General features: G+C 34.4%; 2 protein-coding genes across 5 annotated transcripts; both read left to right on the top strand.

Moving 5' to 3' along the window:
* Positions 1–428: 428 nt before the first annotated feature.
* On the top strand, positions 429–6,206 carry LOC104897013 (uncharacterized). Of its 4 annotated transcripts, none has more exons than XM_057395968.1 (8): positions 429–709; positions 2,327–2,491; positions 3,499–3,647; positions 3,868–3,925; positions 4,613–4,681; positions 4,758–4,853; positions 4,995–5,084; positions 5,442–6,206. In XM_057395968.1, the coding sequence occupies exons 3-8, from the start codon at positions 3,499–3,501 to the stop codon at positions 5,454–5,456; spliced, it is 477 nt and encodes a 158-aa protein (XP_057251951.1). In that variant the 5' UTR covers positions 429–709; positions 2,327–2,491; the 3' UTR covers positions 5,457–6,206. The 4 variants fall into 4 exon arrangements, with proteins under 4 accessions (XP_057251951.1, XP_057251949.1, XP_057251950.1 ...); XM_057395966.1 differs by having other exon boundaries at positions 430–709; positions 3,484–3,647; positions 5,460–6,206; XM_057395967.1 differs by having other exon boundaries at positions 432–687; positions 5,460–6,206.
* Positions 6,207–10,391: 4,185 nt separating this feature from the next.
* On the top strand, positions 10,392–11,324 carry LOC130591848 (zinc finger BED domain-containing protein RICESLEEPER 2-like). The gene has a single exon (XM_057395789.1). It carries the CDS (start codon positions 10,392–10,394, stop codon positions 11,322–11,324), a length of 933 nt encoding a protein of 310 aa, XP_057251772.1.
* Positions 11,325–27,235: the final 15,911 nt, after the last annotated feature.

The following is a 27,235-nucleotide window of genomic DNA, read 5'->3' as shown; positions in this document are numbered from 1 at the left end:
AGTATTTCGTGCAGATTGAACGAAACAATCTTTTTTGTTTCATGCAGATTGCACGAAATAAAATAAATCGATGCATAATAATCCCCCGACAACGCATAATGACGAAAAAATGAACAACATACATCAGATTGAAATTCGCTTGAGTCAAAATTAACGTTAATTGAGTATCGGATTAAAATTTATGAATTAGGTCTTCTATGAAGTTTTTTTCCTCTAACAGTTAGAAAGGAGGAGGAGAGAATATTTTTAGAGAGAGATTTTTTAGAAAAAATATGATTATAAGGGTTTTTTGGGCTACGTTAGTAAAGTGAAGTTGGGTTTAGTAAACCAAAAAAATGAGCTGATGGGATTTCAGTGAAATGTAAAGTGTAAGGAGGGGAGGAGAGAGAATGACAAACATAAAGACTAACTAAGACCAACCAACCCATGGGTAATGCTCTAAAGTTATATCCTCACTTGCCATTTGTGTTTATAATCCCCATTCTCTCCCTAGAAATCCTCCGCCTCTCTTTCCTCTGTTCCACCACCACAACATCTCTCGATCGCCAGAACCACCGCTGTGCGTGAACTTTATCTTCCGCCCATCTTGTTGCTGCTTCTTCCTCTGCCGCTGTTGCTGCCATTGTTGTTGCTGCTGCCGCCGGTGCAACGACTTCTGTTGCTCCGCAGCCTCCTTCGAGTGCTCCGGTACTATTGTGTTTATTTTGAGGTATTATTTTTTTAATGTTGTTTTTTGGATTCTGGTTTTTGTTTGGATTGGAAATTGGAATGCTGATTAATTTTGTTGATTGGAGTTGTTCGTGGAAGTTTAGTTAATTATGTTTTGGTGTAGAGTGGATGATTAGCTTGCTAATTTATGTGATTTCATGATGGTTGATTATAAAGGTTGTTGTTGCCCATGGCCCCATGAGGCAATGACTTTCACTTTGTTAGTATTCTTGGTTAGTTAAGTACGAACTGCGATGAGCAATTGGCAATAGAATTAAGATTTTGTGAGTTGAGAAAGGCCATCGCGCATTTAAGATACCGTGGTTCAGGAATGTGATTGAGTCAAGAAATGCCTTTTCAGTGTGATTATTGAATCACTTTTTCTAGTTTATTTGCAGTGAATCTGTGCTAGCCAGGATTTAAACTTTTGTTTAGTTGTATTAAACAATTGTTGTTCTTATAGTCGATTGATGATACTTTCTCTGTAATTATAAAAATCCCTATTAATTAATACGCTACGTTTGTTGTATGTATGCTAAAGGTTCGTTTTTTATTTTCATATTCAATGACAAAGCCCGATAAAATTGTATTTTGAATTATAATGCAACTGTTTTTTATCTCTCATTAGAGGAAGAATCGTGTGTAAGAGAAGTAAGAAATACCTTGTAACTATTTCAGTGCTCCAACAATTTTTTTGCCTCTCTTGGATTACAATGTTTTGTGAGAAGTACCCTGAATGAATTTTTCATAATCAAAAAATGAATGGTGTATGTATAAGAATTATCGGTAAATCAACGTTTTTATGGTTTGGAATTACCTGGTCTTGGTAGAACGATGCTGCTCTAATATGTGTGATATGTGTTTTTTATGTGTTTTCCCGACATTGACGGGAGAAGCTGTGATAATCAAAAGGAAAAGAGGAAGGATTGAAGGAAGTTGATGAATTAAACAAACTGTCTTATGTTCTAGTAATTGTTTTAATTTCCTTTTTTTTTTTCATTTTAGTTTGTATATGAATTGGAAGTTAACTGTCATGTGGTTAGTTTGGCCCTCTTTTTTCCCTGAGCTCATACTTCCTCCGTTTCATTTTAATTTACTCACTTTACTTTGGGGGGAGAATCAAGGAAGAAGTACAAAAATATGATAGAAAAACCGAAAAGATCGAGAGAGAAATCGAAAAGTGTGAGAGAGAAACAAAAGAGTGGGTTAAAATATTAAAAAGTGAATGACATGGGTGGAAAAGAAGAGAAAGTAGATGTGATATGCTACCAAAAATAGAAAAAGTAACAATGTTTCTAAAAAGGAAAGAGTGTAGATTAAAAAGAAACGGAGGGAGTAGATTGGTAGGTTTTGTAGTTTTCTTTTTTGATTAGGGGTATATTGGTCAAAGAAGTATAGTAGAGATAGTTGTAATTTGCTTAATTTAGTGAAGGTAAAATAGGGATTTCTATATTTTGGTGTCCTACCCATCTTCACATATATAATAGAGACCAATTTTTCCTTTTACTTAAATGCAATTAGATATATTAATATTCAAAAATAACTTCTTGCCAAACGTGAAAGATGGTTATTTTAAAATAGAGGAAGTATAATAGAGATTTTCTCTGAATCCACACAGAAAGCGCAATTACAAGCGGTGGGTGTGAACTGCAACTATCGTCTGGGTCTGCGTTGTGTGCGTCGGTGCAGCTATGTTTCAGTGGTGCGGCCGTCGAGCCGTGGCGGTGTGGGTCTTATAGATTATAGTTTGTGGAGCATCGTGCACTGTGTTAGGCAGCCAAAGGTCAGTTTTTTATTTTACTTCAAATTTTTCTCTTTTTCATGTTATTTTTCTCTCTTTTTCATGTTATTTTTCTCAAAGAAGTTCTTTATATGTCAATTAAGGTCAGCAGATTATTTCTCATATTGTTACCTTAAATTTTTTTTAGCGCTTGATTAATTTGATGAATAAAGAATATTAGCTGAGTAAAGTTAATAAGTTATTTGTGTCATCTCATTATGTGGATAGATTGACAATTGACGAAAGAATAATTAATTTGATGAGGTTTGTTTGTTTAGAACTTAGACACTGATTAAATACTCTAATAATTAATATGTTTGAGAATTAGGTATAAAGAAAATAAGAGATGGGAGACCTAAACTGAAAATGGGGCTAATTTGAGTTCCAAATCTTCCTCTAACTCTACTAGGCCAGTAATATTTTTGAACAATCATTTGGTGATTTCATTGATGATAAGGTATGTAGTAAATTTTGTTTGTTTGTTTAAACTCTTTATGTTGTATATGGAATTTGGTGCCTTCAGTACTATCCAAATGTTGTGCACTTGTGCTAGCTTTCCCTCAAAATCCTAGATTCGCCAGGTGTTTCCAACTCTCTCTAATTGCAAAAAAGAAGGGACCCTACAATTTAAATTTTGCCCTAACCCTTTGACAATTTACAATTCTCTTGCTTGGTTCATCCATTCCAGCTTTCAATCTAAGAATTTATCCGGGATTTCCAAGTGTAAATTCTAGGCAAATTAAAACTTTAAACGTCCTTGGAAAGTCATTTCTTCCACTAATTGGTTTGTTTAGAAGTAATTTCAATATTCTTACTGGAAACTGAGAAAGAGCAGTGGTTAAGTGGATGCATTACTGACCTTGTTTCATTGTTCAACTCCAACCTTCCCACACATGCCCAACTTCTTCGAGTTGGGGTTTAAAGCTTTTTAAGTTTGTAGAAGTTCTTTGAGTTGCTTCATTACTGCTTTGTGAGTCTATTGATTCTTTTTGAAGTGGTTTGTATTGAAGATGAAGCATATGAAGCCGCTCAGTTTGTTTCAAGATTTGCTTAAGACAAATGCACTGGAACGAGGTCGGTTGTTGGGCTTGGACGTTGGTGATAAATATGTTGGGCTTGCACTTTCAGACCCAGAAAACAAAATTGCAACACCTTTGAGGTAAATTTTGCACTTTATGCATAGAACTGAAGTTGCTAACTTTATCTTTTTGTATCTGAAATAGTTTACCCCTTCCTCACTATTGGAACTTGGAAGTATGGCTGTTAAATTTTGTTTCACGTGAGTTGAAGTATGCAGCATTCCACATTCTTACAATGATACTTATCATTCCTATACTTCTCCTGTTCTGAAAATTTCCATCTGTGTTTCTTACCTGCAGTGTTTTACTAAGGAAGAAATTCAATATTGACATGATGGCTGCTGATTTCACAAGTTTGGTAGAGTTTTTCTTATTCTATTTATTGTGCCATATTGAGTGTTGTCATCTTTGTGTGAAAATATGTTGTGTCCTGTAATTTCTTGAGTGATCAAGCCTTCACTGATTGCGCGGAATTCGTCAAAGCTCTTCACCATCCCAAAAAAAGCTCCTCTTGAAGTTTATACTATTATCGATAATATCTATCAATTATGACTTTATTGCCTTTTCAAGAGCTCAGTTCTGGCCCCCGAAGCCAGAGAGGAGCCTTAGTTGTTGTCCTCTGCTTTCCACTCGCCAAAAAAAAAATACTTCCTCCTTTTTTGTACTTGCATCATTTCCCACTTTTGGCAATTCCCTATTACTTGCATTGTTTCTGTTTTTGGCAATATATTATCTCCTTTTCTCTTCGAGCACATGGGTTCTTTTTTATCTTTCTCCTCTCCTTGGATCTTGTGCAAACACAAATGATGCAAGTAAAATAAAACGGAGGAAGTATATTCTTGTGTGATGTCAGGGTCCGGATTGGGTATGTTGAGTGATGTCCAGAGTTGGGTGTGGTACCTTGAGTGATGTCAGGAGTTGGGATTGGGTACCTAGCTAGGAGTTAGGATTCAGGCTCCGTATAGTTGAATTATGTCTGTCATAATCTATTCTGACATTAGGGTCAGATATATCTGATTCTAACTGGTATGTTTTGTTCTTGCAGATTTCAGAATTTTCTCTATCAGGATTTATTGTTGGCTGCCCTTATGATAGACTGCGTCCCAGTCCACATGTATGTTCTCTTAAGTGGCTATGACATTCGTGACTTGATGACTATAAGTTTGATGCTTTTCTACTTTGTTAATCAGGCTGTGCAAGTGAAAGTTTTCGTAGATGATCTTTGCAAAACCGGAAAACTTGAAGGTGTTAAATATACTTATTGGAATGAGTGTTTCACATCAAAGGTAACTGATAGCCAAGTTAGATGCTCTTCTGGTAGACCTTATTTCCTTAGAATTGAAAATTCTTCTTTTCTTGAATAAGCCAAAATACCAAATTATGGGCGTATCTTTTCCTCATCATGCTAATGATCTTTTGGGTTGCAGAATGTTGAATTACTTTTGAAGCCACTTACATTACATCCAGTGGAATTAAAGACCATGCTTGACAAATTTGCTGCTGTTGGGATTTTGCAGGTATGATAAGCACTGTTGGTCATCAATCTTTATTCTCTTTTGTTACTGAACCATCCTATATCTTGAAAATGCTAACAAATATGAACTTGGATATTGACTCTGAGTATGATCTTTGACTTATATAATAAAAATTCTACTTTGTTTTTTTCCCATTTTCTGTTCATTACATAAACGGGAAAAGTTGTTTGCTAAGAATTTTGCCCTTCACTACTGACAAGATGTATTAGCTATATCTTTATAACAAATTAGAGCATCTATAACATTTGTATTGTAATTCTTATCAATATATCCAACATCTGTTGCAAACTAGTTTATCATATCTAGGATAAGAATGACATTAAATGCTGCTTTCTCTAGCTCATATTCTTCTGACAGGGGTATCTGGATTATGTCAACCGCAATGGGATGAAATCTGAATCTTGATGTGGAAGATTGTGTTGGAAATAGTTAAGTGACTGCTTTCCTCTATGGTGTGCACTGGGGTCTCCTGGCCTTTAGTAGATAAGGATCTCTTCCGAGCAAATTAGAAGATGCACATAGGAGTGTAGTGTTCGGACTGTTCACGGTTGATACAATGCAACAACATCATTTATTAAAGAAAACAACAGAAAAGAAAATCTGATATAGCAAGTCATGGGATTGGAAGATTTGAATCACAGTATTTAGAGATTTGAATTATATAGTTTCTTCTAAATTAATGATTAGATATCTTTGCTTATTCTTGTTCTTTCCTTGGTCAGAATCTTTGTTTATTCTTTCTTTTTGAAGCATTTAGTTATTTTTCTAATCTTATGTAACTAATGCAACCAAAATAGTGTTTTATTTACTGCCTTCTTAAGTTCTATGCTTTCAAAAAAAAAAAAAATATTGGCAGAACCCTACAAAAAATCTCCCTTCCAAGGACCTTGGAGCTAGTCATTTAAAGGGAAGCTGCTAATTAAGTAGTAGTTGTTTAAATGAATCGATTTCCCATTCCCCTTTTGCTGTAGGTTTGGCTTGGATTACTGGTTAGATATGGTGTTCATGAATTAGTTTATTCCCTTTACTTGTGTCATACTCTTGGTTGTATAATATTTGTGGAATTTCACATTAATAATGTTATACCATGTTTCGAACAGTCAAGTAATGCCTTGTTCATTTGTACTTTGTACTGGCAATAGTACTAGATATACCTCTTTCGTTTTTTTTTATAGATGCTAAATAGAGAAAGTGGAGAGTTTTAACAACAATGCGTCTTGCGGGTGGCCGGTCACACGCGAAATTACAGGTGTGGCCGCGCGCGAGACAGCCTATCAGCCTGTTAGCTCATTTTCAAATGGTCATATCTCACTCGTTTCTCATCGGAATCGAGCTTTTGACAAGGTGTTGGAAAGCTATCGAGCCAAATTCTCATCTCCAACTTGAATCTTTCCAAAATATTAAGTGTGCTATGAGATAAGATCTTTTGAAGTTGATCTTTATGCACAAACACTTATGAACAATGGAGTTACTCTTATGAACAGATAGAGTTACCAAATGGAGTTACTAGTATGAGTATGTGGTTACTTTACAATAAAAGGGTGTCACTCTTATAAAGAAATGTGGTTGCTCTTATAAGAAAATGCAGTTATTTTTCTGAACTTTTGGGTTACTCGTATGATTAAATGAGGTTACTCGTATGATTAATTGAAGTTATTTGTATAAATAAATGAGGTTACTAGTATGAATTAATTGAGTTACTCATAAGATTAAATAAGATTTTATGATCAAATAGGGTCATCGTATGATTAAATAAGGTTAATATTGTGAACTAACGAGGTTACTTGTATGAAAAAAAACGAGATTACTTTTGTGAACAAATGAGATTATTTATTTGAATAAATGAGGTTATTAATCAGTTTACTTTTATGAATGAATAAGGTTACTCGTTTGCATAAATGTGGTTACATTTGTGAACTTTTGGGGTTACTCATAACATTAAATGAGGTTACTCATTATAGCTAAGAAAACACATAGGCTTTTCTTAAAACCTGTGAATACATATTCCAAGAGAGAAACGAGTGAGAGAGCGGAGTTCGCCATTGTTGAAGCTTCAAAAACAGTAGTAAGTGCATCGTCGACAGAGTTCTATGGCGTCGCTATTGTTGAAGCTTCGAAAGTGATTGAAGGAGAGAAGATGAAGATGAAGATGAAGATGAAGATGAAGATGAAGATGAGAGTGAAATTGTAGCAGAGGAGAGAGAAAAGGGAGTAGCCATGGCGTTGACTTTGTGTGAGAGGCGGGTTTGTATTAGCGGTGATTCTAGTAACAGTGAAAGGCACATGTTACTGTTTGTTGGGCTTATTATTTCAAATTGGAATGCGCCGGCCACACGCGAAATTTTTCCGTGTGGCCGGCCGTATATCAGAATTTGTGTTTCAACAAAGGTAGAGAAAGAAAGTAGGGGACCACCACTTTTTGAATAAAAATACATTTGTTAAGGAAAAAGTATGGGTATTTCAAAGGAGAAAGTAGGGGACAATCGAATTTTTAATAGTATTTTAAAATCTTTATGGTGTAAAGTGATCCATTATGGTATATAGCATCTATCATGACATTTCCATTTAAGGGAAATGTAGCATCTATAAAAAAAACGAAGGAAGTACTAGTTTAAGAAAATTGGAAATGGTACTTTCCTTAGTTTCACGTATTCCTGTCCGGTCCTAGGTCAAGAGAAAATTTCGATTTCAAGTTTTCGATCCGGTCCGGTCCATATCTAGAAAATTCCGGTCGGGACCAGGAAAATTTTGGTCTAGACCGATGGATCGAATTATAATTCTTTAGAAAAAAATATATATTAAAAAAGTTTAAAAGGTACAAAGTTAAAAATTTACTATTCATCACCTTTAGGAATATTGTACTTAAAATTATAAATTTTAGTGTATTTAATTTATAAATATGTTTAAATCAAGTAAAAGAGTTTTTTTTACAAATATTAATTCTGGTTCTACATGTCCAAAATCGTCGGGCTGAAAAAATTCCTGTCCAAATCGGATCGGACCGAAAAAATTCCTGTCCAAATCGGACCAGATTGGAATTTTTCTGGTCCGGTCCAAGTCCAAAGTTTTTCCAAGCCTTGGTCTACTAATTCAACCGAATCCGGTCCGTTTCGATCTTGGACCCGTGAAGACCCCTAAGGGAGTGTATTGTATTTCATGCAAACAATTTTCTTATTGTTATTACTCCCTATTGTCTTAAGAGAGTGTATTGTATTTTCTGCATACAATTTTCTTATTGATAAAAGGAAAAGTTTCCTATAAAGCTAAAAAGACTAATTACATGGCATCTTATTAGATTAAGGATTATTTCCTCCTAATAATATAACCTTTTGGCGATTCGTAAATAATAAAGCAATCTTTTGATTATTTCAGAATAAAATAACCTCTATACCCCATCAACTTTGAATAAGTCAAGTTGACCGGTAACCTGAATAAATGGTAATTTTTTTAATTAAACTCTGAATTCTAATTAATAATATTAAATAAACTTAAAAAAACCTAAACTAAACCCAGCCACCCCCTCCTCCACTGCCACCAACCCACCCACCCCTACCACTGCCACCCCTCCCCTTCCCCACCCCACTCCCACTCCTTCCTCCCTTTCCCCAGCCAACACAACCCCCTCTCTTCCCTTCCCCTGCACCCTCAACCCTAGGGCTGTTCAGAGTGCGGTCTGGACCGCACCAAACCACAACCCAAACCGTTTTTTTGCGGGTTGGGGTGGGTTGCGGTTTCAAAATTGCGGTTTGGACTATGATTTCAAGCAAACCGCGGTTTGCGGTTTGGGTTGGGTTTGAATTTTTGTAAACCGCAATCGCACCGTAAACCGCATTTTTATATTATATAATTTTTTTTAAAATTTTTTTATCTATTTTGATTTTTTTTAAAAAATACACTTGTTGACACTTGAGTACTTTGACAATACTATACGCTTTTAGGTTAGGTTAATGGTTTCTTTGGCTCTTTGCAAATCGCACTTCGCAGTCATCAACTCATCACTCTTCAATTCTTCATCAACTCACTACTGCTCCTCTTCATCGCTGCTCATTCTCATCAACTCACTACTGCTCCTCTAAATCTAATCCTCTTCCAAATCTCGCGATTACATCTATTGCTCATTCTCATCTACTCACATCTGCTGCACTCATTCTCATCTTCCCCAAGAAGCTTCAATCCCTGCGTGCTGCGACTACAGACTGCTAGCTCTAGGGTTTTACGAACTTGCAGACTGCTCAGGTCATCTCTCTCCTCCTTTCTCACTTCCTTGAATTATGAAATTTATTTTTTCATTCTTGATTGTTTATCTTAATTTATTTTATCAGCATCTTGAATTATGAATTTATTATTCTTGCTGTTAAATGTTTTAAACTGTTAATTGCATCAATTTTTCACTCTTGAATGATTATCTTAATTTATTTTATCAATTCCTTGAATTATGAATTTCAGTTTAAGCTAGATTTCAAGTGGCCCTTTGTCTTCCACAACGGAGTCAAGTACTGGGTCTTGCAATGTAAGTTATCTAGTATTTGATTTTCTATTACCCTTCAATTTATTTTCTTCAAATTGTTGTGGCATTAATTTGTTTAATAATCTAACTTGTGTAAACTTGTAATATGAAAATTTTAGATGGACACTACTTCAGAGGATACCCCAAAAACAGTTGGTACTTCCCTTGATGGAGATGAAAATGAGGAGATAGAAGGATTTATTGATAAAGTAGAAAGGGAGACAACAAAAACTGCACAGAAGAGGAAGTCCACTAAAGAAAGATCAGATATATGGGATCATTTCACCAAATTTATTGCAAAAGGTCAGGGAAAGTGTAAGTGCAACTACTGTGGTATGTCATACAAGTGTGCTCCTAGAGTAAATGGCACTAGCACTTATAGAAAACACTTGTATAAATGCTCAAAATTTCCTCTGAATAAATGCAAACAACCAGAGCCTAATCAAATTCAACTAACCTTTCAGTCTTTTGTAAATGAAGATGGGGAGCAGGAGGGTAGTGTGAAATTTTTTATCTTTAATTATGACAAGTGTAGGAAAGGTTTAGCATTCATGGTCATAGTAGATGAGCTTTCATTTAGGTTTGTCGAAGGGCAAGGATTTAGACACTTTTGCTCACTGATGACTAATAAATTTCACGTCCCTTCTCGAATTGCTGTTGCTAGAGATTGTTATGAGATATTTATGGAAGAAAGAGTGAAATTGAAGACCTTTTTAAAGACTAATTGTAGAAAAGTATGCCTCACAACAGACACATGGACATCGATACAAAAGATTAATTATATGTGTCTTACCGCTCATTTTATCGATAATGATTGGAAACTAAACAAGAGAATATTGAATTTTTGTCCTATATCAAGTCATAAAGGTGAAGCTATTGGAAAGGCAATTGAAAAATGCTTGCTTGCTTGGGGTATTGAGAATGTTATGACTGTTACGGTAGATAATGCAAGTTCAAATGATACCGCTATTGTTTATCTGAAAAAAAGACTCAACAATTGGGGGACGAGTGTTGTTAAAGGAGAGTTTTTGCATGTAAGATGTATTGCTCATATCATGAACCTAGTTGTCACTGATGGTTTGAAACTAGTTAGTGATTCAATTCATAGAGTTGGAAATGCTGTAAGATTTGTTAGGTCATCCTCTAATAGAGTTGAGAAGTTCAAAAGATGTGCTGTTGCAGAGAAAAATTCAACTCAAAGCATGTTGTGTCTTGATGTTCCAACTCGATGGAACTCAACTTACTTGATGTTGAACACAACGGTTAAATTTATAAATGCCTTTGAAAGATTTGATGGTGAAGAGAATCATTATCATGATGATCTTTGGGATGTCAACGGTTATGGGAATGGGTTAGGGAAGCCTGTATTTGAGGACTGGGATCATGTGAAGAACTTGATAATATTATTGGAGGCTTTCTATAGTTTGACTTTGCGTGTCTCAGGTTCATCGTACGTTACTTCTGACACTTATTTTCATGAGGTAACAGATGTTGATTGTCTATTGAAGCAATGGTGTGACAGCTCCAATGAAGATTTTAAAAGTATGACTCTTAAAATAAAAGAAAAGTGTGATAAGTATTGGGGTGATCCTACAAAATTTAATGTGATGTTATTTTTGTCTGTTGTACTTGATCCACGATACAAATGGGAGTGTGTGGAGTATGGAATCTGTCAAATGTATGAAACTGACGTAGCTTTAGCTGTTTGCACTTGAGTGAAAAAGGCTTTTAGGGACATTTTTGATGAGTATAGCCATAAGGGCTCACTAGGAGCTAATCAGCCAGCTTGTACTCAAAGTGGGGCTCCCTATTCTACTGGAGTATATATTGAAACAAGTAAAGAGAACAAGGGAATTGTAAGGGCTAGATATAAGAAACTTAAAGCCACCAAAGAGGACGGGGATTCCAAATCAGAGATAGAGAAGTATTTAGATGAGGAAACTGTAGAAGATGTCGATGATTTTGATATATTGAAATGGTGGAAAACCAATACATCACGATTTCCTACTCTTTCACTCATAGCTCGTGATGTTTTGGCTATTCCTGTGTCGACCGTTGCATCTGAGAGTGCTTTTAGCACCGGAGGTCGAGTTCTCGATCCATTTAGGAGTTCATTAACTCCTAAAATAGTGGAAGCACTCAATTTGGTCAAGATTGGCTTCGAGCCTCCCCCGTTGATGTTGAAGAGTGTTATTTCCCTAGGAACACTACAAGAGGGGGGGGGTGAATTGTAGGTGTAGAAATAAACGTTACTTTTTGCGGAAATTTAAACTTAAACGAATAAACAAGCTAGAGGAACACAAGGGATTTTTACGAGGAACAACTTCTTGGGCCCAACAAGAAGAAACAACCTCGACCACTAGGGATTTTAAAGTCAACACTTTCACTAATTAGGCCAAACAACTTTGTTACAACCTAATTCTAACTCGAGCCACACCTTGAGTTCCTAAACTCAAATTCCTGAGCCACTGTTCCCTTAACAGTAGTTCCTCTCAACTTCACTCGAAGTTTTCTCACACTTACAATGTAATACTCCGTATTTTTTTAGTAAGTTAATATTTATATTTTTAGAAAAGTTTTAGTTTTTAAAAAGGTTTTATTTACTAAAAAGGCTTATTATTTATTAAAAAGGCTTTTATAAAAGATTTTGAGTATTTATAAATAAATTGTAGCCCAAATAAATATTGGGTCTAAGTTTACTAGTTTTAAAACCCAAGTACTTTGGTAACAAAATTTTAAAATGTTTTAAAGAAAAATCCAAAAAGGTTTATAAAAAAAAAAATAATAAAAATTGTAAACTTCCGCAGCTAACGCCAGGAAGCTATCAAAAGTGAGTTACTTTTGTTGTTTTATCTTTTGGGTTAATTTGTTAATTGGTTTATTTTATCTTTTGGTTAATTAGCATCTAGACAATTTATCTTGTGGAATATTCCTCTATTCTAGCTATATTATCATAAAAGATAGTTTATCCTACCTAAAGTAATTATCTTTTCTCAAAAAATCTATCTTTTAGTTCCTATTCCTATTCTTATCCTATTTACCCCAACTAGTATAAATAGGGGTCTCCACCCACCATATTCTTCACACCAAATTTGAGAAATAAATCTCTTTTCTCAAGTTTAAACTCTCTCTCCCTCTTAGCCTACCTTCTCTATTTTTCTCCCTAGTAATTATTATTATTAAAGGTGCGTGTATATGTAGATATTTAAATATTCTAGGGCTGTTAAATTTTTATTGATGTACATGTTTTTATTTGTTTAATGCTTTAATATGAACAACATGAATTTTTTTTATGCACGCATAAGAACTGTTACCACTCTAGCCATCTGACTTCCATGCATCTAAAGTAATTATATTTCAAATTTTGGTATGCCGCATATGAATATTTGCGTCAAAACCTGATTATACATTCTATACTATATACTGACTTCTTTGCATCTAAATTAACTATATAGAGTAGTATGCTGGCTGAGTGGCAGTTGATAAAAAAAATATATGAATGCTCATCATGTTTTAGTAATGCTAAAGATTTACATCTACGTGTAAGACTAGTGATATGGATTAATATCTAGAGATTTGTTAGATATGCTCAGTAAGTTATTGCCTTTTTGTTATATAACCTTAATACTAAAGTTGTAGTTATCATGGTTGATATTGTCGTTATTAAACATGATTTTGTTCCAAGGTTATTTTATAAACAAGTTATTGATATTATGCCTCTATATGGCTAAAGTTTTATAAAAGAATTACTATTCTTATAAAGGAGGATTATTTCCGAAAGATTTTCTTAGTTATATGATTTTTATGATCACATTTATAAAGAGGCCACGGCTTGTTATTTATTAGCAAGAACGGTAGCTATTATATTATTTACCCATGTACTTTTTGTATAAGTCATGTGGACAAGGTAGTTCCCCTCGTAATAGACTCAGTAAGGAATACTAAACTTGGGGGGTGTGCACACTTTAGGCAAGGTACCTAGGCAAGGAAAAAGGATTTTTATCAAGGTTATATACTTTATATTATACAAGTATCCAAGGAGTTTATACAAATTATTTAAGTATCCAAGGAAGGTTTATATGAGTATTTTGAATGTTTAGTAAAGTATTTAAATTTCCGCATATACATGTACTCAGTATTTTTACTGACACGCATTTTGTTTTGTTTTGTTTTATGGCTTTGTCCCTGTGATGACCCTTTTGGTGAGCAGATTTACAGGTTGATGCATACTTCATATTGGGGAGCTAGTGAGGAATCATAATTAGTCAAGGACTTGTTATTTTATTTTCTTTATTTCTATTGTTATATAGTTGTACAATAATGATTATATTTATAAAGAGAAGTTATTTTTATTAATTCCGCTGCATTGTTAATTTAGTAGTTAGTAGTTTTAGCCTTTAACGTTATCACGTGGCGGTAATACTCACAAGTTTCTCAAGTGTTTTATATTAAAATATATTATTCAAAAAGAGAGAAATTTGGGGGTGTTACATACAAGCTTTACTCAAAGCTTCTCTCTTACAGAACTTCACTCAAAGTTCCCTTACCCAAAAACCAAAATAGCACTGATCAAAATAAGCTTAGTGGAATTAGAGTAAGAAAGCAAAGAACAAATGGCTATTATGAGAAGAAGGCACTGACACTTAATTAGTTAAACTCACTTAATTACTTAGTCAGACACACTTTGGAACTTATTAGACTTCAATATTTATAGTGACAATCACAAGAACGTGGGAGTTAAAATCGAGTTCATGTTAAGTCCATTAACCCATGATGTTCCTTCCCCTAAGGAACACGTTTCTCATCATGTCCCATGATCCCATGATCTCATTTGAACGTGGATATATTTTAGCCACAACTCCTAAAGATAGGAGTTCTTGAGTTTATCCGAAAATCAGTTTAAAAAAACTTTATTATAAAACTGAATTTTTATCTTTAAGAAAATATTATCTTTAAAAAAAAAATCTTTTTAATAAAATCGATTTAAATTTTATTTTTTTCTTATTTTTCCGAAAAAAAAAATCTTTTCCTTAAAAGATTTTCTTTTTAAAACTGATTTTCATTTAGAATTAAAAACTAATTTCCTATAATTTAGGCATGACTTACTCAATTTCATATTTAACCGTTATACTATGCACGCCTAAGTCTAGTTCCTTTATTAAACAGTTCCTTTAACATATTCTTAGTGCCACTTAGTTTGTTCCTTACGAAAGGAACAAACCTCATTCTCAAATAACTGCCACATGTTCCTTACCATTCTTTCTTTGTTCCTTTACATTGGAACTAGAAAATAAAACGCCTAGCTTCTTATTCTTCTTGATCCAATGCTTGCTCCAGTATCAACTATAGAAACTTCTTTACTTAGCCTTTGAAATCCTCTCTTGACTTCTTCTTGACTTCGTATTCTCCCAGTTCCTTCATTGATACCTTAAAACCATACACTTAAATAATTCATTAGTTCACTACTTAGTTTGTTCTTTGTTTCTTTGTCATTCAAAACTAGGGTTCAACAATTTCCCCCTTTTTGATGATGACAACAAAGGTACAAACTAAGGAAAAACAAATAATATAAGTGAATGAAAAAAAAACATAAAGAAGAAAATGAAAAAAAAAACAAATTATGTAGTCTAATGTTTAATTTTGATTTTTCATTTACCTTAACCTATTTTTGATTTTTCATTTACCTTATCCAATTTTTAATTTTTTTTTAATTTTTCATTATTAGTTATGTACAGTTTGTTCCTTAAATCCTTTTCCCCCTTTGTCATCCTCAAAAAGAATAGACTCTGCATGTATTGATGAATTGATTTAACACCTTAAGACCAATATAGCAAGCACCATTGTGGTTAAGTTAGAAATCAAAGAGTAAACTTGCTCAAACATCAATCACATAATACTAGCCATTCCAAGGAAGAAATTATGCAAATATTAGAAACACAGACATAATAGCAAAAGTCATTGATTATATATAGCACTTGTTCCATAACAAAACAAAGAAAGAAAAGAAAAAGGATAAACAAAAGTTTGTTCCTTGAAAAGAAACAGGAACAAAAACTAAGAAAGGGAAGGGGAATGGTGTTCCTCTACAACTTCTTCTTCAACCACATCCTCTCAATTTTCATCACCACCCCATGATTGTGTCCAACCTGTTCCTTCACTCCTCCAAGCTACGGCCATAGATTCCATCTTCTTTTGTGCGCAACCACGTATCACTCAGATCTTCATAAGACTTACATGTATCAGTTTTGCATCCAAAGTCCAATGAAGATGATTATAAAATTTTATCATATGTTGTGCAGGAAGACAAACTTCATTAACCCAGTTACAGTCATCCGGAGCACTGTTCCTTACCCTTGGAACTAGAGGCAGATGGGGATTTTGTGAAGGAACTGGAGGAGGTTTGAGTGGAAGGCTCATCTGTTCCAGGAATGGAAACAGAAGGTGAAGGGTGATAAATGGGAGGAAGAAATGGTGGTGTTGGAAGAGTTGTGGAGGTGGAAGCAAAAGGATTTGGTCCTTTTATTTCATCCTTCAATGCTCAAAACTGGAAGGAACAGAGAAGGATGAGGGAGAATGGAGGGTATTTTGTGAAAGGAACAGAGAGTTTGGGATGTGGTGGAGTAGGTTCCTTGAGAGTGAGGGTCCTGTTCCTCATTACCGAAAGGACTAAAGGAGAGTCCTTGTTGGAAGGAACAGAACAGAGAGCAATTTTTCAACGAGTGCTCTTCCTCACTCTCAGGAACAGAGGGTTTAGGCTTTGGCAATGTGTTTGCGCCTCTTAGGTTTGGTTCCTCCGGCTTAGGAACATTTCCTCCAAGATACATCATCATCTTTTCTAATCAACTTAGGCATTTTTTCTTTCTGAGGAACTGGAGCCATTCTTCCTTGAATGAGAACACCTTCTTGGACAGACAAGCCAAGTCCATTTAGGGTCTTCTCATTCAAGATGTTCCCTTGTTTGACTCCTATGTGGTCCAACCGTAAGTCTTACTTCAAAATGATGAAGTAAGAGTTATCAAGGCCCTACCCAATACACAATGATTTTCAATACAGTGGGTTAAGATGTTGAATGAAGAGGGAAGGGAAATTGATTTGTATGTGGTGGTCCAAGCAAAACATGTAACACATATCCAAGAGACCCACTTCATTCCTCTTTTCAGTTCGAGGAATGAGTGCTCTCCAAACCAAGTTAAACAATTTGTGAAGGGAGAGAGTAGGTTATGGTTATTTGTTTTGGCCAGCAGTTCCTCCAAAATATTCTAAATTTTGTCTTGAGGAAAATTCGGAAAAGAAACAGTTCCTTTCCGTTTAAAATAAAATCAGTTCCTTTGCAAGGAACTTCCCATACTTTGTCAAAGTGGCTTGATTAAACCTTATTTTCTTTCCCTAACCTCAGTTGTGCAAGTTCCATTGAAACATTAAAATTTGCACAAAATCATCCATAGCTAGAGGAACAAGAGCATTTTAAAGGCGAATTCAAACAAGAATTCCATGCCTTGTTCCTTTAGAATGGAGTTAATTCATGAAATTCTATTTTTTCCCATTCTAAATCGACGCAAAAACCCAAACATACCTAGATTCACTTCGTTCGACCCTGTTTCTTGGAAGAGAAGAAACAGTTCCTTTGGAAGGAACAGGTCGTACTTCTTCTTCCCCCTGAGATTGTTCCGGGGTTTCTTCTTCATCATCTTCCCCAATAATTTTCTTCTACGCATGCTCCTTCTGGAGATTCTAATTGTTGTTCCTCTATGGGGTTTTCTTGAATTGGTCGGTTTCAAGGGTTTTGTTGGAGAGAGAATTTTCCATTTTTAAGAGTGGTTGTTTTTGGATGTTGAAAAGAGAGTTTCTTGAAGTTTTTGCCATGATTTTGAAGAGTTTGAGGTTTTTATGGAGTATCAAGAGGTGTGATAGAGTTTCGGATGGTGAAGATGAAAGTTGGAGGAACACGGTTTCTTATGATGAATTAAGAGGAAGTTTTGCATGTAATAGTATTATGACACGCGGGAAAAAATAAAACAAATAAAAAAAAAAAAAGAAAACGAAAAGAGAATAAAAGAACCAAGATTTAATTAAACTGGTTCCCCTTATTTTGGGATTTTCGGATTTTTCGGATTTTTATGATTTTAATTTTTGAAAGAAAATAAATGCTAAGGAACTTGTGCTATAGGAACAACTAATGCTACATATCAATGTCCTTCATATCATGCATGTTTCTTACCTTAGGAACAGTAAGGGGAGTATTATGTGACATTTGTGAGTTGTTTAATTTCTTTGAATTCATGTTTATGTTTTGCAACATTCCAATTTGCAATGGTCTTAGGCAATTAAACACAATTATTTTTAGCACACAAAGTCACTCAAATTGATTCAAACATGGGGGAATGACATAGGAACAATCACTTAATTTTTATTAACCCTTCAAGCCTTAATTTTTCATATCTATCTCTTTGCAAAGGCTTAGTTAGATATCAGCAATCTGATAATCTAGTTTGACAAAACTCAAGTTTAATCAAACCTTTTTCAACATTTTCTCTTAAAAAGTGATGTCTGATATGTATATGCTTTACTCTAGAATGATGCACTGGATCTTTAGATATACTATAGCACTTGTATTGTCACAATAAATAGGAACACATTCAAAGTTTATTCCATAGTCACTAAGTTGTTGTTTTATCCAAAGCATTTGAGAGCAACATGCAGCAGCAGCTACATATTCTGCTTCAGCAGTGGATAAAGCAACTGTGTTTTGTTTCTTGGTACTCCAAGAAACTAAACTATGACCAAGGAATTGTGCCATACCTGAGGTGCTTTTCCTATTTACAAGATCTCCAGCATAATCTGCATCTGCATATCCTTTTAGTTCGAATGTATCACTTCTTGGATAGTAGAGTCCAAGATCATCTGTTCCTTTAAGATATCTAAGAATTCTCTTCACAGCAGTAGGTGAGACTCCTTTGGATTTGCTTGAAATCTAGCACACAAACCAACACTGAAAGCTATGTCTGGACGACTAGCAGTTAGATACAAAAGTGAACCAATCATTCCTCTATATTTTGTTTGATCAACACTTGTTCCTATGGAGTCTTCATCTAATCTAGTTGAAGTTCCCATAGGAGTGTGATTTATCTTTGAATTTTCGAGGCCATATTTCTTTAATAGTTCCTTTATGTATTTTTGTTGGTGAACAATTATCCTTTTCAGTTTGTTTGATTTGTAGTCCAAGAAAGAAATTTAACTCACCCATCATACTCATTTCAAATTCATTGCTCATGAGACTTGAGAATTCTTTGCACAATGTTTCATTAGTAGCTCCGAATATGATGTCATCAACATATATTTGAACAAGCAAAATACAGTTCCTTTAGATTTTAGGAACAAGGTTTTATCAACCTTTCCTCTTTTAAAATTGTTTTCTAAAAGGAACTTTGATAATCTCTCATACCATGATCTAGGTGCTTGTTTTAACCCATAAAGAGCTTTATCAAGCTTGTAGACATGATTTGGGAGATTATTATTTTCAAAAGCCGGGGGTTGTTCAACATATACATCTTCGTTTAGATAGCCATTTAAAAATGCACACTTAACATCCATTTGATATAATTTAAATCCCATGTAAGCAGCAAATGCAATTAAAATTCTAATGGCTTCTAATCTAGCTACAGGAGCAAAGGTTTCTTCATAATCATTCCTTCTTGTTGATTATAACCTTTTACTACAAGTCTAGCTTTGTTTCTTACAATGGTTCCATATTCATCTAGTTTGTTTCTAAACACCCATTTTAAGCCAATTACTTTTTGTTGTTTAGATGAGGGAACTAGATGCCATACCTTGTTTCTTTCAAACTCATTTAATTCAGCTTGCATTGCAGTAATCCAATCAGAGTCAGTTAAGGCTTCTTCATGATTTCTTGGTTCCATCATTGATAGGAACGCATGAAATGCACAAAAGTTCCTTAACTGAGATCTAGTTTGCGTACCTTTGGATATGTCGCTGATTATGAGTTCCAGGATGTGATTTTTGTATTCTCCAAGGTTTTGGTTGAAACTCTCTTATAGGAACATGTTGTTCCTCATGAGTTCCTTGAGTAGATGAGGAACTCTGCTCAGTTGTTCCTCTGTTAGCCTCGGTGGACTCAGTTCCTTCATTTGAGGAACAGGAACATCTTCTCCTCCTTGAGGAACAGGAACTCATCGATGTTATTTTTCAATATTCCTCGTTCCTTTCCTCTTTCACTTCTTCTTCTTCTTGTGAATCTGCTTTTTCTACTTGGTTGTCAACCCATCTCATAGTCATCAACCTGTATGCTTGGATTAGTATTTGTCAGATTCATCAAAGATTACATGAATGCTTTCTTCAACACACATAGTTTCTTTGTTATATACTCTATAAGCTTTACTATGTGAGGAGTATCCTAAAAATTTGCTTCATCACTCCTTGCATCAAATTTTCCAAGATTATCTTTTCCATTATTATGCACATAACATTTGCACCAAATGTTCTAAAATAGGTGATATTTGGTTTCTTTCCAAATAAAGTTCATAAGGAGTTTTATTAATGATAGGTCTCATCATGGCACGATTAATTATGTGACAAGCAGTATTAACAGCTTCAGCCCAAAAGTTCCTTGGAAGTTCACTAGCAATTAACATGGTTCTAGACATTTCCTCCAAAGTTCTATTTTTCCTTTCTACAACACCATTTTGTTGTGGTGTTCTAGGGGCAGAAAAATTATGATCTAGGCCATTATCTCTGCTTAAGTCATCAAATTTATAATTTTCGAATTCTTGCCATGATCTGATCTAATGTGCATTATTTTATGTCCACTTAGGGTTTGAACTCTTTTAGCAAAGACAAGGAACTCATCATAAGTTTCATCTTTACTAGAGAGAAAAATAACCCAAGTGTACCTAGAGTAGTCATCTACAATCACAAGTACATACCTCTTTCCACTTCTGCTTTGAATTCTCATGGGTCCACATAAGTCCATATGAATTAATCTAATGGTTTAGTGGTACTTACAATCGTTTTAGATTTGAAAGAGGATCTTACTTGCTTACCTCGTGCACATGCATCACAAACTTGATCAATATGAAATTTTATGGATGGTAATCCTAAAACAAGTCTTTTGATCTAAGTTTCTCAAGTAATGAAAAGCTAGCATGTCCTAGACGCTTGTGCCAAGAAGTGAATCATCTTCAATAACACTAAGACAAGTTAAATTGATTTGAGGAACAAGGTCTAGATCCACAATGTATGTGTTCCCTTTCCTTGTTCCTTCCAAGATAACCTTCTTAGTTTTAATGTTGATGATCAAGCATTTTTCTTTATCAAATTTTACAGTATTTCCTTTGTCACAGAATTGAGAAATGCTTAATAGATTATGTTTTAGACCTTCAACTAAAAATACATTTTCAATGGAGTGTAAGTGGTGACTTACCACCTTACCCATGCAACTATGTTACCTTTCTTATTATCACCAAATGTTACACTTCCACCTTCATAGGTTGTGAGTGAGAGAAACTTGTTTTGTCTCCTGTCATGTGCTTGGAACAACCACTATCGAGATACCATGTGTTGTTCCCCCTCACTCCAACCTGCAAAAATCAACTAGTTGTTAGTTGTAGGAACCCCATCTTTCGTGGGTTCCTGTTCTTGACTAGGATTTGTTTTGACAACCCATTTTTTCTTACTTATTGTCACATTTTTCCCAATCATCTCAGATTTTAGTTGACATTGATTTATGTAATGACCTACCTTGCCACAATACATACAAATTTATCACTAGGTAGATCAACATATTTCTTTGTCTTGTTCCTTTTCTTGTAGTTTTCAAAACCAAGACCTTCCTTCCTTTTGGTCTGTGGTTTCTCAATCCACTTAGGAACTTTCATGATTTTGCCTCTGTTCCTTGCGACAACCAGTTCCTTTTTAAGATTACAGATCTGTTCCTTTAAAAATTTTTCTCTTTATTCATTTTTCAATCTCAGATCTGTATCCTTTCAAAGGGGTTGATCTTATATCAAAGGAACTCAGAACAGGGACAAATTCCTTCAAGTGTGAAATCTCTAAATTAATTAGATAATTTTCATTTTTCAAACTTTCATAACATTCTTTGATTTTTAAGTTTTTATCAAATAAATCAAAGAATCTTGTTTCAACATCTGTTCTCATTTTCTTAAGCCATTCTATGTGTTCCTTGCAACTTTAAGGCTTGTTCCGTTTGTTACGTTTTTCACGTTCATCTCTACATTCAAGAATTGCATCATAAAGAAGATCATATATTTCAGCCTAGTTTTACCATCTAGTCTGACTCAAGTCCATGTTGACTTACCTCAACTTTTTCTTCATCTTCTTTTTCGTCAGTGTTTGCCATGAGGCAAAGGTTTGCTGTTTCTTCAGTTGGTTGTTCCTCTTCTTCTTCCGTCTCTGAATCTCCCCAAGCAGCTATCATAGCTTTGCGCACATTTGCCTTAGAGAAAGGTGCTTTTGATTCTTTGTTCCTTTCAGCAAAGCGTTCCTTGTTCCTTTCTTTGGTTTTGTCATTTTCCCAAAGAGGACATTCCTTGATGAAGTGATCTGTACTCCACATTTATGACAAGCAGCTTTGTTAGAAAATTTCTTAGTTTTACCTTTGAAGTTTCCATTCTTCATGTTCCTGTACATCTTTCGAAATTTTCGAACCATGAGGGCTGCTTCTTCTTCTTCTGATTCCGAATCATCTTCATCATCTGCTTTGAGAGCAATTGATTTTGATTTGGAGCTTTCACCATATTCAGTATCAAGGTGAAGCTCATGAGTCATAAGTGACCCTGCCAGCTGTTCTAAGTTGAACTTAGTGAAGTCTTTTGTTTCTTGAAGAGCAGTGACTTTAGCCATCCATCTGTCCTTAGGAAGACTCCTAAGAACCTTTCGAACCTGTTCCTCAGATGAAATAAACTTTCCAAGAGAAGCCAACTCATTATAATGTTAGTAAAACGAGTAAACATGTCTCGGATGCTTTCTTTGGATTTCATGCAGAACAGTTCATATTGATTCATAAGTAAATCAATTTTCGATCTTTTAACTTCATTAGTTCCTTCGTGGGTTACTTCTAGTAAATCCCATATTTGCTTTGCGGATTTGCATCCCATGATCCTATTATGTTCATGGGGTCCAAGTCCACAATGCAAAGTTTAATAGCCATGGCATTTAACTTCCATTTTTTCAAAATCAGATTCGTCATAATCAGAGAGGGGTTTTAGAGTTACCTCATTTTTGTCATTTATAGTTGTGACTTCGAAATCACCAACTTCAATGACTCTCCATACCTGATAATTTTCAGCTTTGATGAATATCTCCATGCGGTTCTTCAATAGTTGTAGTACTTCCCATTGAACATAGGAGGCCTTTGAGTGGATAACCTTCTTCAAGTTTCTCGGTGGTATTCATTGTTCCTTGGATCTTTTTCTCAATAGGGTTTCCTATCTTACGTGAGTTCTAGCTCTGATACCAATTGTTATTTCCCTAGGAACACTACAAGAGGGGGGTAAATGTAGGTGTAGAAATAAACGTAACTTTTTGCGGAAATTAAACTTAAACGAATAAACAAGCTAGAGGAACACAAGGGATTTTTACGAGGAAAAACTTCTTGGGCCCAAAAGAAGAAACAACCTCGACCACTAGGGATTTTAAACTCAACTCTTTCACTAATTAGGCCAAACAACTTTGTTACAACCTAATTCTAACTCGAGCCACACCTTGAGTTCCTAAACTCAAGTTCCTGAGCCACTGTTCCCTTAACAGTAGTTCCTCTCAACTTCACTCGAAGTTTTCTCACACTTACAAGCTTTCTCAAACTTCTCTCTACAGAACTTCACTCAAAGTTCCCTTACCCAAAAACCAAAATGCAATTGATCAAAATAAGCTTATGCTATGTTTGGATAGCAAGATTTCATTTCAAATCCTGGATTTGGATGAAATCTATTGTTTGGATAGCATGGATTTGAAATTATGGAATTTGTCCAAATTCTTATCAAAAGCCTATATTAGTAGAATTTAAATTCAAGCTATTACCTTGTCATTTGAAATTCTCTCCTCATACATATCCCAACTCCATGAGTAAACCCACAATCTTTCTAATATTTATTTCTCTCTCCTTTAGTAAACCCACACTTTTTCTCTTCCTCCATTAAACCTCTATTTCTCTCTCTATCAAACCCTCTTTACAAAACAGTGATTAGGAATTGAAATACAAACTTTAAATTCCAGATTTCAATTCCATTATTTGAAATGAAATACAAGTTTCCAAACACTACCTTAGTGGAATTAGAGTAAGAAAGCAAAGAACAAATGGCTATTATGAGAGAATGAAGGCACTGACACTTAATTAGTTAAACTCACTTAATTACTTAGTCAGACACACTTTGGAACTTATTTAGACTTCAATATTTATAGTGACAATCACAAAGAACGTGGGAGTTAAAATCGAGTTCATGTTAAGTCCATTAACCCATGATGTTCCTTCCCCTAAGGAACACGTTTCTCATCATGTCCCATGATCCCATGATCTCATTTTGAACGTGGATATATTTTAGCCACAACTCCTAAAGATTAGGAGTTTCTTGAGTTTATCCGAAAATCAGTTAAACATAAAAACAGATTTATTATTAAAACTGAATTTTTAATCTTTAAGAAAATATTATCTTTTAAACAAACTCTTATTAAAACGGATAATTATTTCTTATCTTTTTTCCGAAAAACAAAATCTTTTCCTTAAAAAGATTTTCTATTAAAACTGATTTTCATTTAGATAAAAACTGATTTCCTATTATTTAGGCATGACTTACTCAATTTCATAATTGTGCCGTTATACTACTGCACGCCTAAGTCTAGTTCCTTTTATAAAACAAGTTCCTTTAACAGATTCGTTTAGTGCCACTTAGTTTGTTCCTTAGAAAAGAACAAACTCCCATTCTCAAATAAAACTGTCAATGTTCCTTACCATCCTTACTTTGTTCCTTTACAATGGAACTAGAAAATAAAACGCCTTGCTTTTATTCTTCTTGATCCAATGCTTGCTCAGTATCAACTTATAGAAACTTCTTTACTTAGCCTTTGAAATCCTCTCTTATTCTTCCTTGACTTCGTATTCTCCTAGTTCCTTTCATTGATACCTTAAAAATCATACACTTAAATAATTCATTAGTTCACTACTTAGTTTTGCATCTTTGTTTCTTTGTCATCATCAAAACTAGGGTTCAACAAAGAGAAAATGGAGGAGATTGAAAAACTAGAGATTGGTATGTTATTTTGCCCCTTTTTAATGGTTACTTCTTACTTGTTCTTTCTTTTTACTATTTATTTACAATCTTTTTTTCTAGATATCTCGAAGATTAGTTTAGCACCTTCTCTCATTGATATTGACTGAGCTTGGACACTTTCGAACTTGCTGTTGTTTGTATGCTGCTCAGCTGCTGTTGGTAATCTTGGTATGCTGTTGTTGTTCTGCTGTTGCTGTTAAGCTTCTGTTTGCTGTTACGCTGCTGTTATTCTGCTGCTGTTGTTCTACTCAGTTGTGCTCAATACTTCTCATGGCAGTAGAGTTTTCTTTTTTTGGTACTTACTAGTGTATTGTTCTGCTGGTGGTCAGAGGCTTGCGTGCCTTCTTTCTTTTTTTCTCCTTGTTTGTTCTAAGATTTGGACTAATGTTTATTGTTTGTTCTAAGATTTTACCATTTTCTAGATTGAGAATATTTGAGATTATAGTTTCCATGGCTTCTTTCTCCTATTTTTATTTTTCTTTTTGCAATAATCTTAGAAATATAAAATACGTCAACTTCAATTTTTTTTGTTTTAATATTAGATTACAAAATTAATGTCGCGGAAAAAAATGGTTAAACCGCAAACCAAACCGCACCAAACCGTTTTGCGCGGTTTGGTTTAGGTTGGGTTGGGCAAAAGTGCGGTGCGGTTTGGGTTGGAAAAATCCCAAACCGTATATTTGCGGTTTGGGTTGGGTTACGTCCCAAACCGCGAACACTCCTACTCAACCCCACACCCTCCTACAAGTGTGCAATTTGCAAATGTCTTTCTCTTTCCTCGCCATCAATGAAGCTGCAACCACCATCTATCATCACCACCATCCACAACCCACCCCACCCCTCTATTCCCGATTCCAGTCCCACCTCCCTTGTAATCCCCTATATTTTATGAATTTTAAAGTGTATATGTTTTAGTATTTAAATAATTAATTTTTTAAGTATTGATTATTTTAAAGTCAGTGATATTTAATATTTTTAGTAGTCAAAGTATTTAAATTATTTTAAAGGTGGATTTTGAGAGTCAACAATGATTTTAAATAAGTTGAGTAATAGTAGTAAAATGAATTTAATATTGGGTTAGAGGAGTCCAAATTTTGTTGTAATCCCCCGTAATTTTATGAATTTTATAAATATATTTTAGTATTTATATATTTATATTTAAACATAATTTAGTTTGAAATGATTTATTTATTCAAAGAAGGTTGACTATTTTGAAAGTCAAAGATATTATTTTAAGGATTCGAGGAAGTTAAAAATATATTGTTTAGGCATGCTTTGACAAATGTTTGAAATACTAATTTCATTTGGAAAAGAAGTTTAAACGGGCTTGAGGAACCCAAGATTTTAAGTAGATTAGGAAAATGATTTATATTGATGTTAGGAGTTCTAATTCATTAATCCTAGTCATCATCAAATTTTATTTGAACCCAATTTTCTTTTCCTAAGCCCAAAAGGAAAAGCCTCTTTATAAATATCATAGACCCAATTATTTTTACCACACAAAGATTTATTTTCTCTCTCCTCCCTCATACCAGCCGACCACTTTTCTCTCCTCTTCCACGTGATTTTTATCTTCTCTCAAGTTTTCTTCCTTCTTCTTCAAGTAACGTTTCTTCTTCGACAAGAAACGTCACCACACCTCCATAATCACGTTTTTTTGCCTTGTGCGCCATTGCTGCCAGCGTGTTGTTCCTTGTTCCGGCCCTCCCTCTTTCTTTTTCTTTGATTTGTTGGTTAATTTCTTTTCTTCTTCCTCAAGTTTCAATTAAAGATCATGTTTTTATACTTTATTTTAGTACTAATCATGATTATTAACTTTAATTTACTGTTTTAATGATTAATCTTGATTTATATATATTATGTATTAACAGAATAAAATTTCAGATTTGGTTATTATTTCTAGATTGAGTTTTTAATTATCAAAGCATGTTATAAACTATGAGATTGTTTTATATTATGAATTTAAGCATGTTTATGTATGTTTAAAGAGAGATTTATAATTTTATAAGTTGTAAGAATTTTAGAAAGGGCTTTAATAATGGAGTTTTAAGGATTTTAATTACTAGTATGGTAGTACTCCCTCCGTTTCCTAAAGATCTTCCTTGTTAATGTTCCTACAGATACTGAGGAATCATTTGTGTTGGGTGTGGGGTGTGGGGTGGGTAAAGTAGGAAAGAGAAAGAGGTTAAGATAAATAAACAAATAAAAAGGGGGTTAAAGTAAGAGAGAGAAAGGGAGTAAATTGAATTAATAATGTAATGGTGGACAACATGACAGGGACATGAGAGAGTAAAGAGGGGCAAAAAATTCCAAATAAGGAATAAAGT

This window comes from Beta vulgaris, chromosome 6, assembly GCF_026745355.1.
Source record: "Beta vulgaris subsp. vulgaris cultivar EL10 chromosome 6, EL10.2, whole genome shotgun sequence".
Lineage (NCBI taxonomy): Eukaryota > Viridiplantae > Streptophyta > Magnoliopsida > Caryophyllales > Amaranthaceae > Beta > Beta vulgaris.
This window is presented reverse-complemented; position numbering and strand designations above follow the sequence as displayed.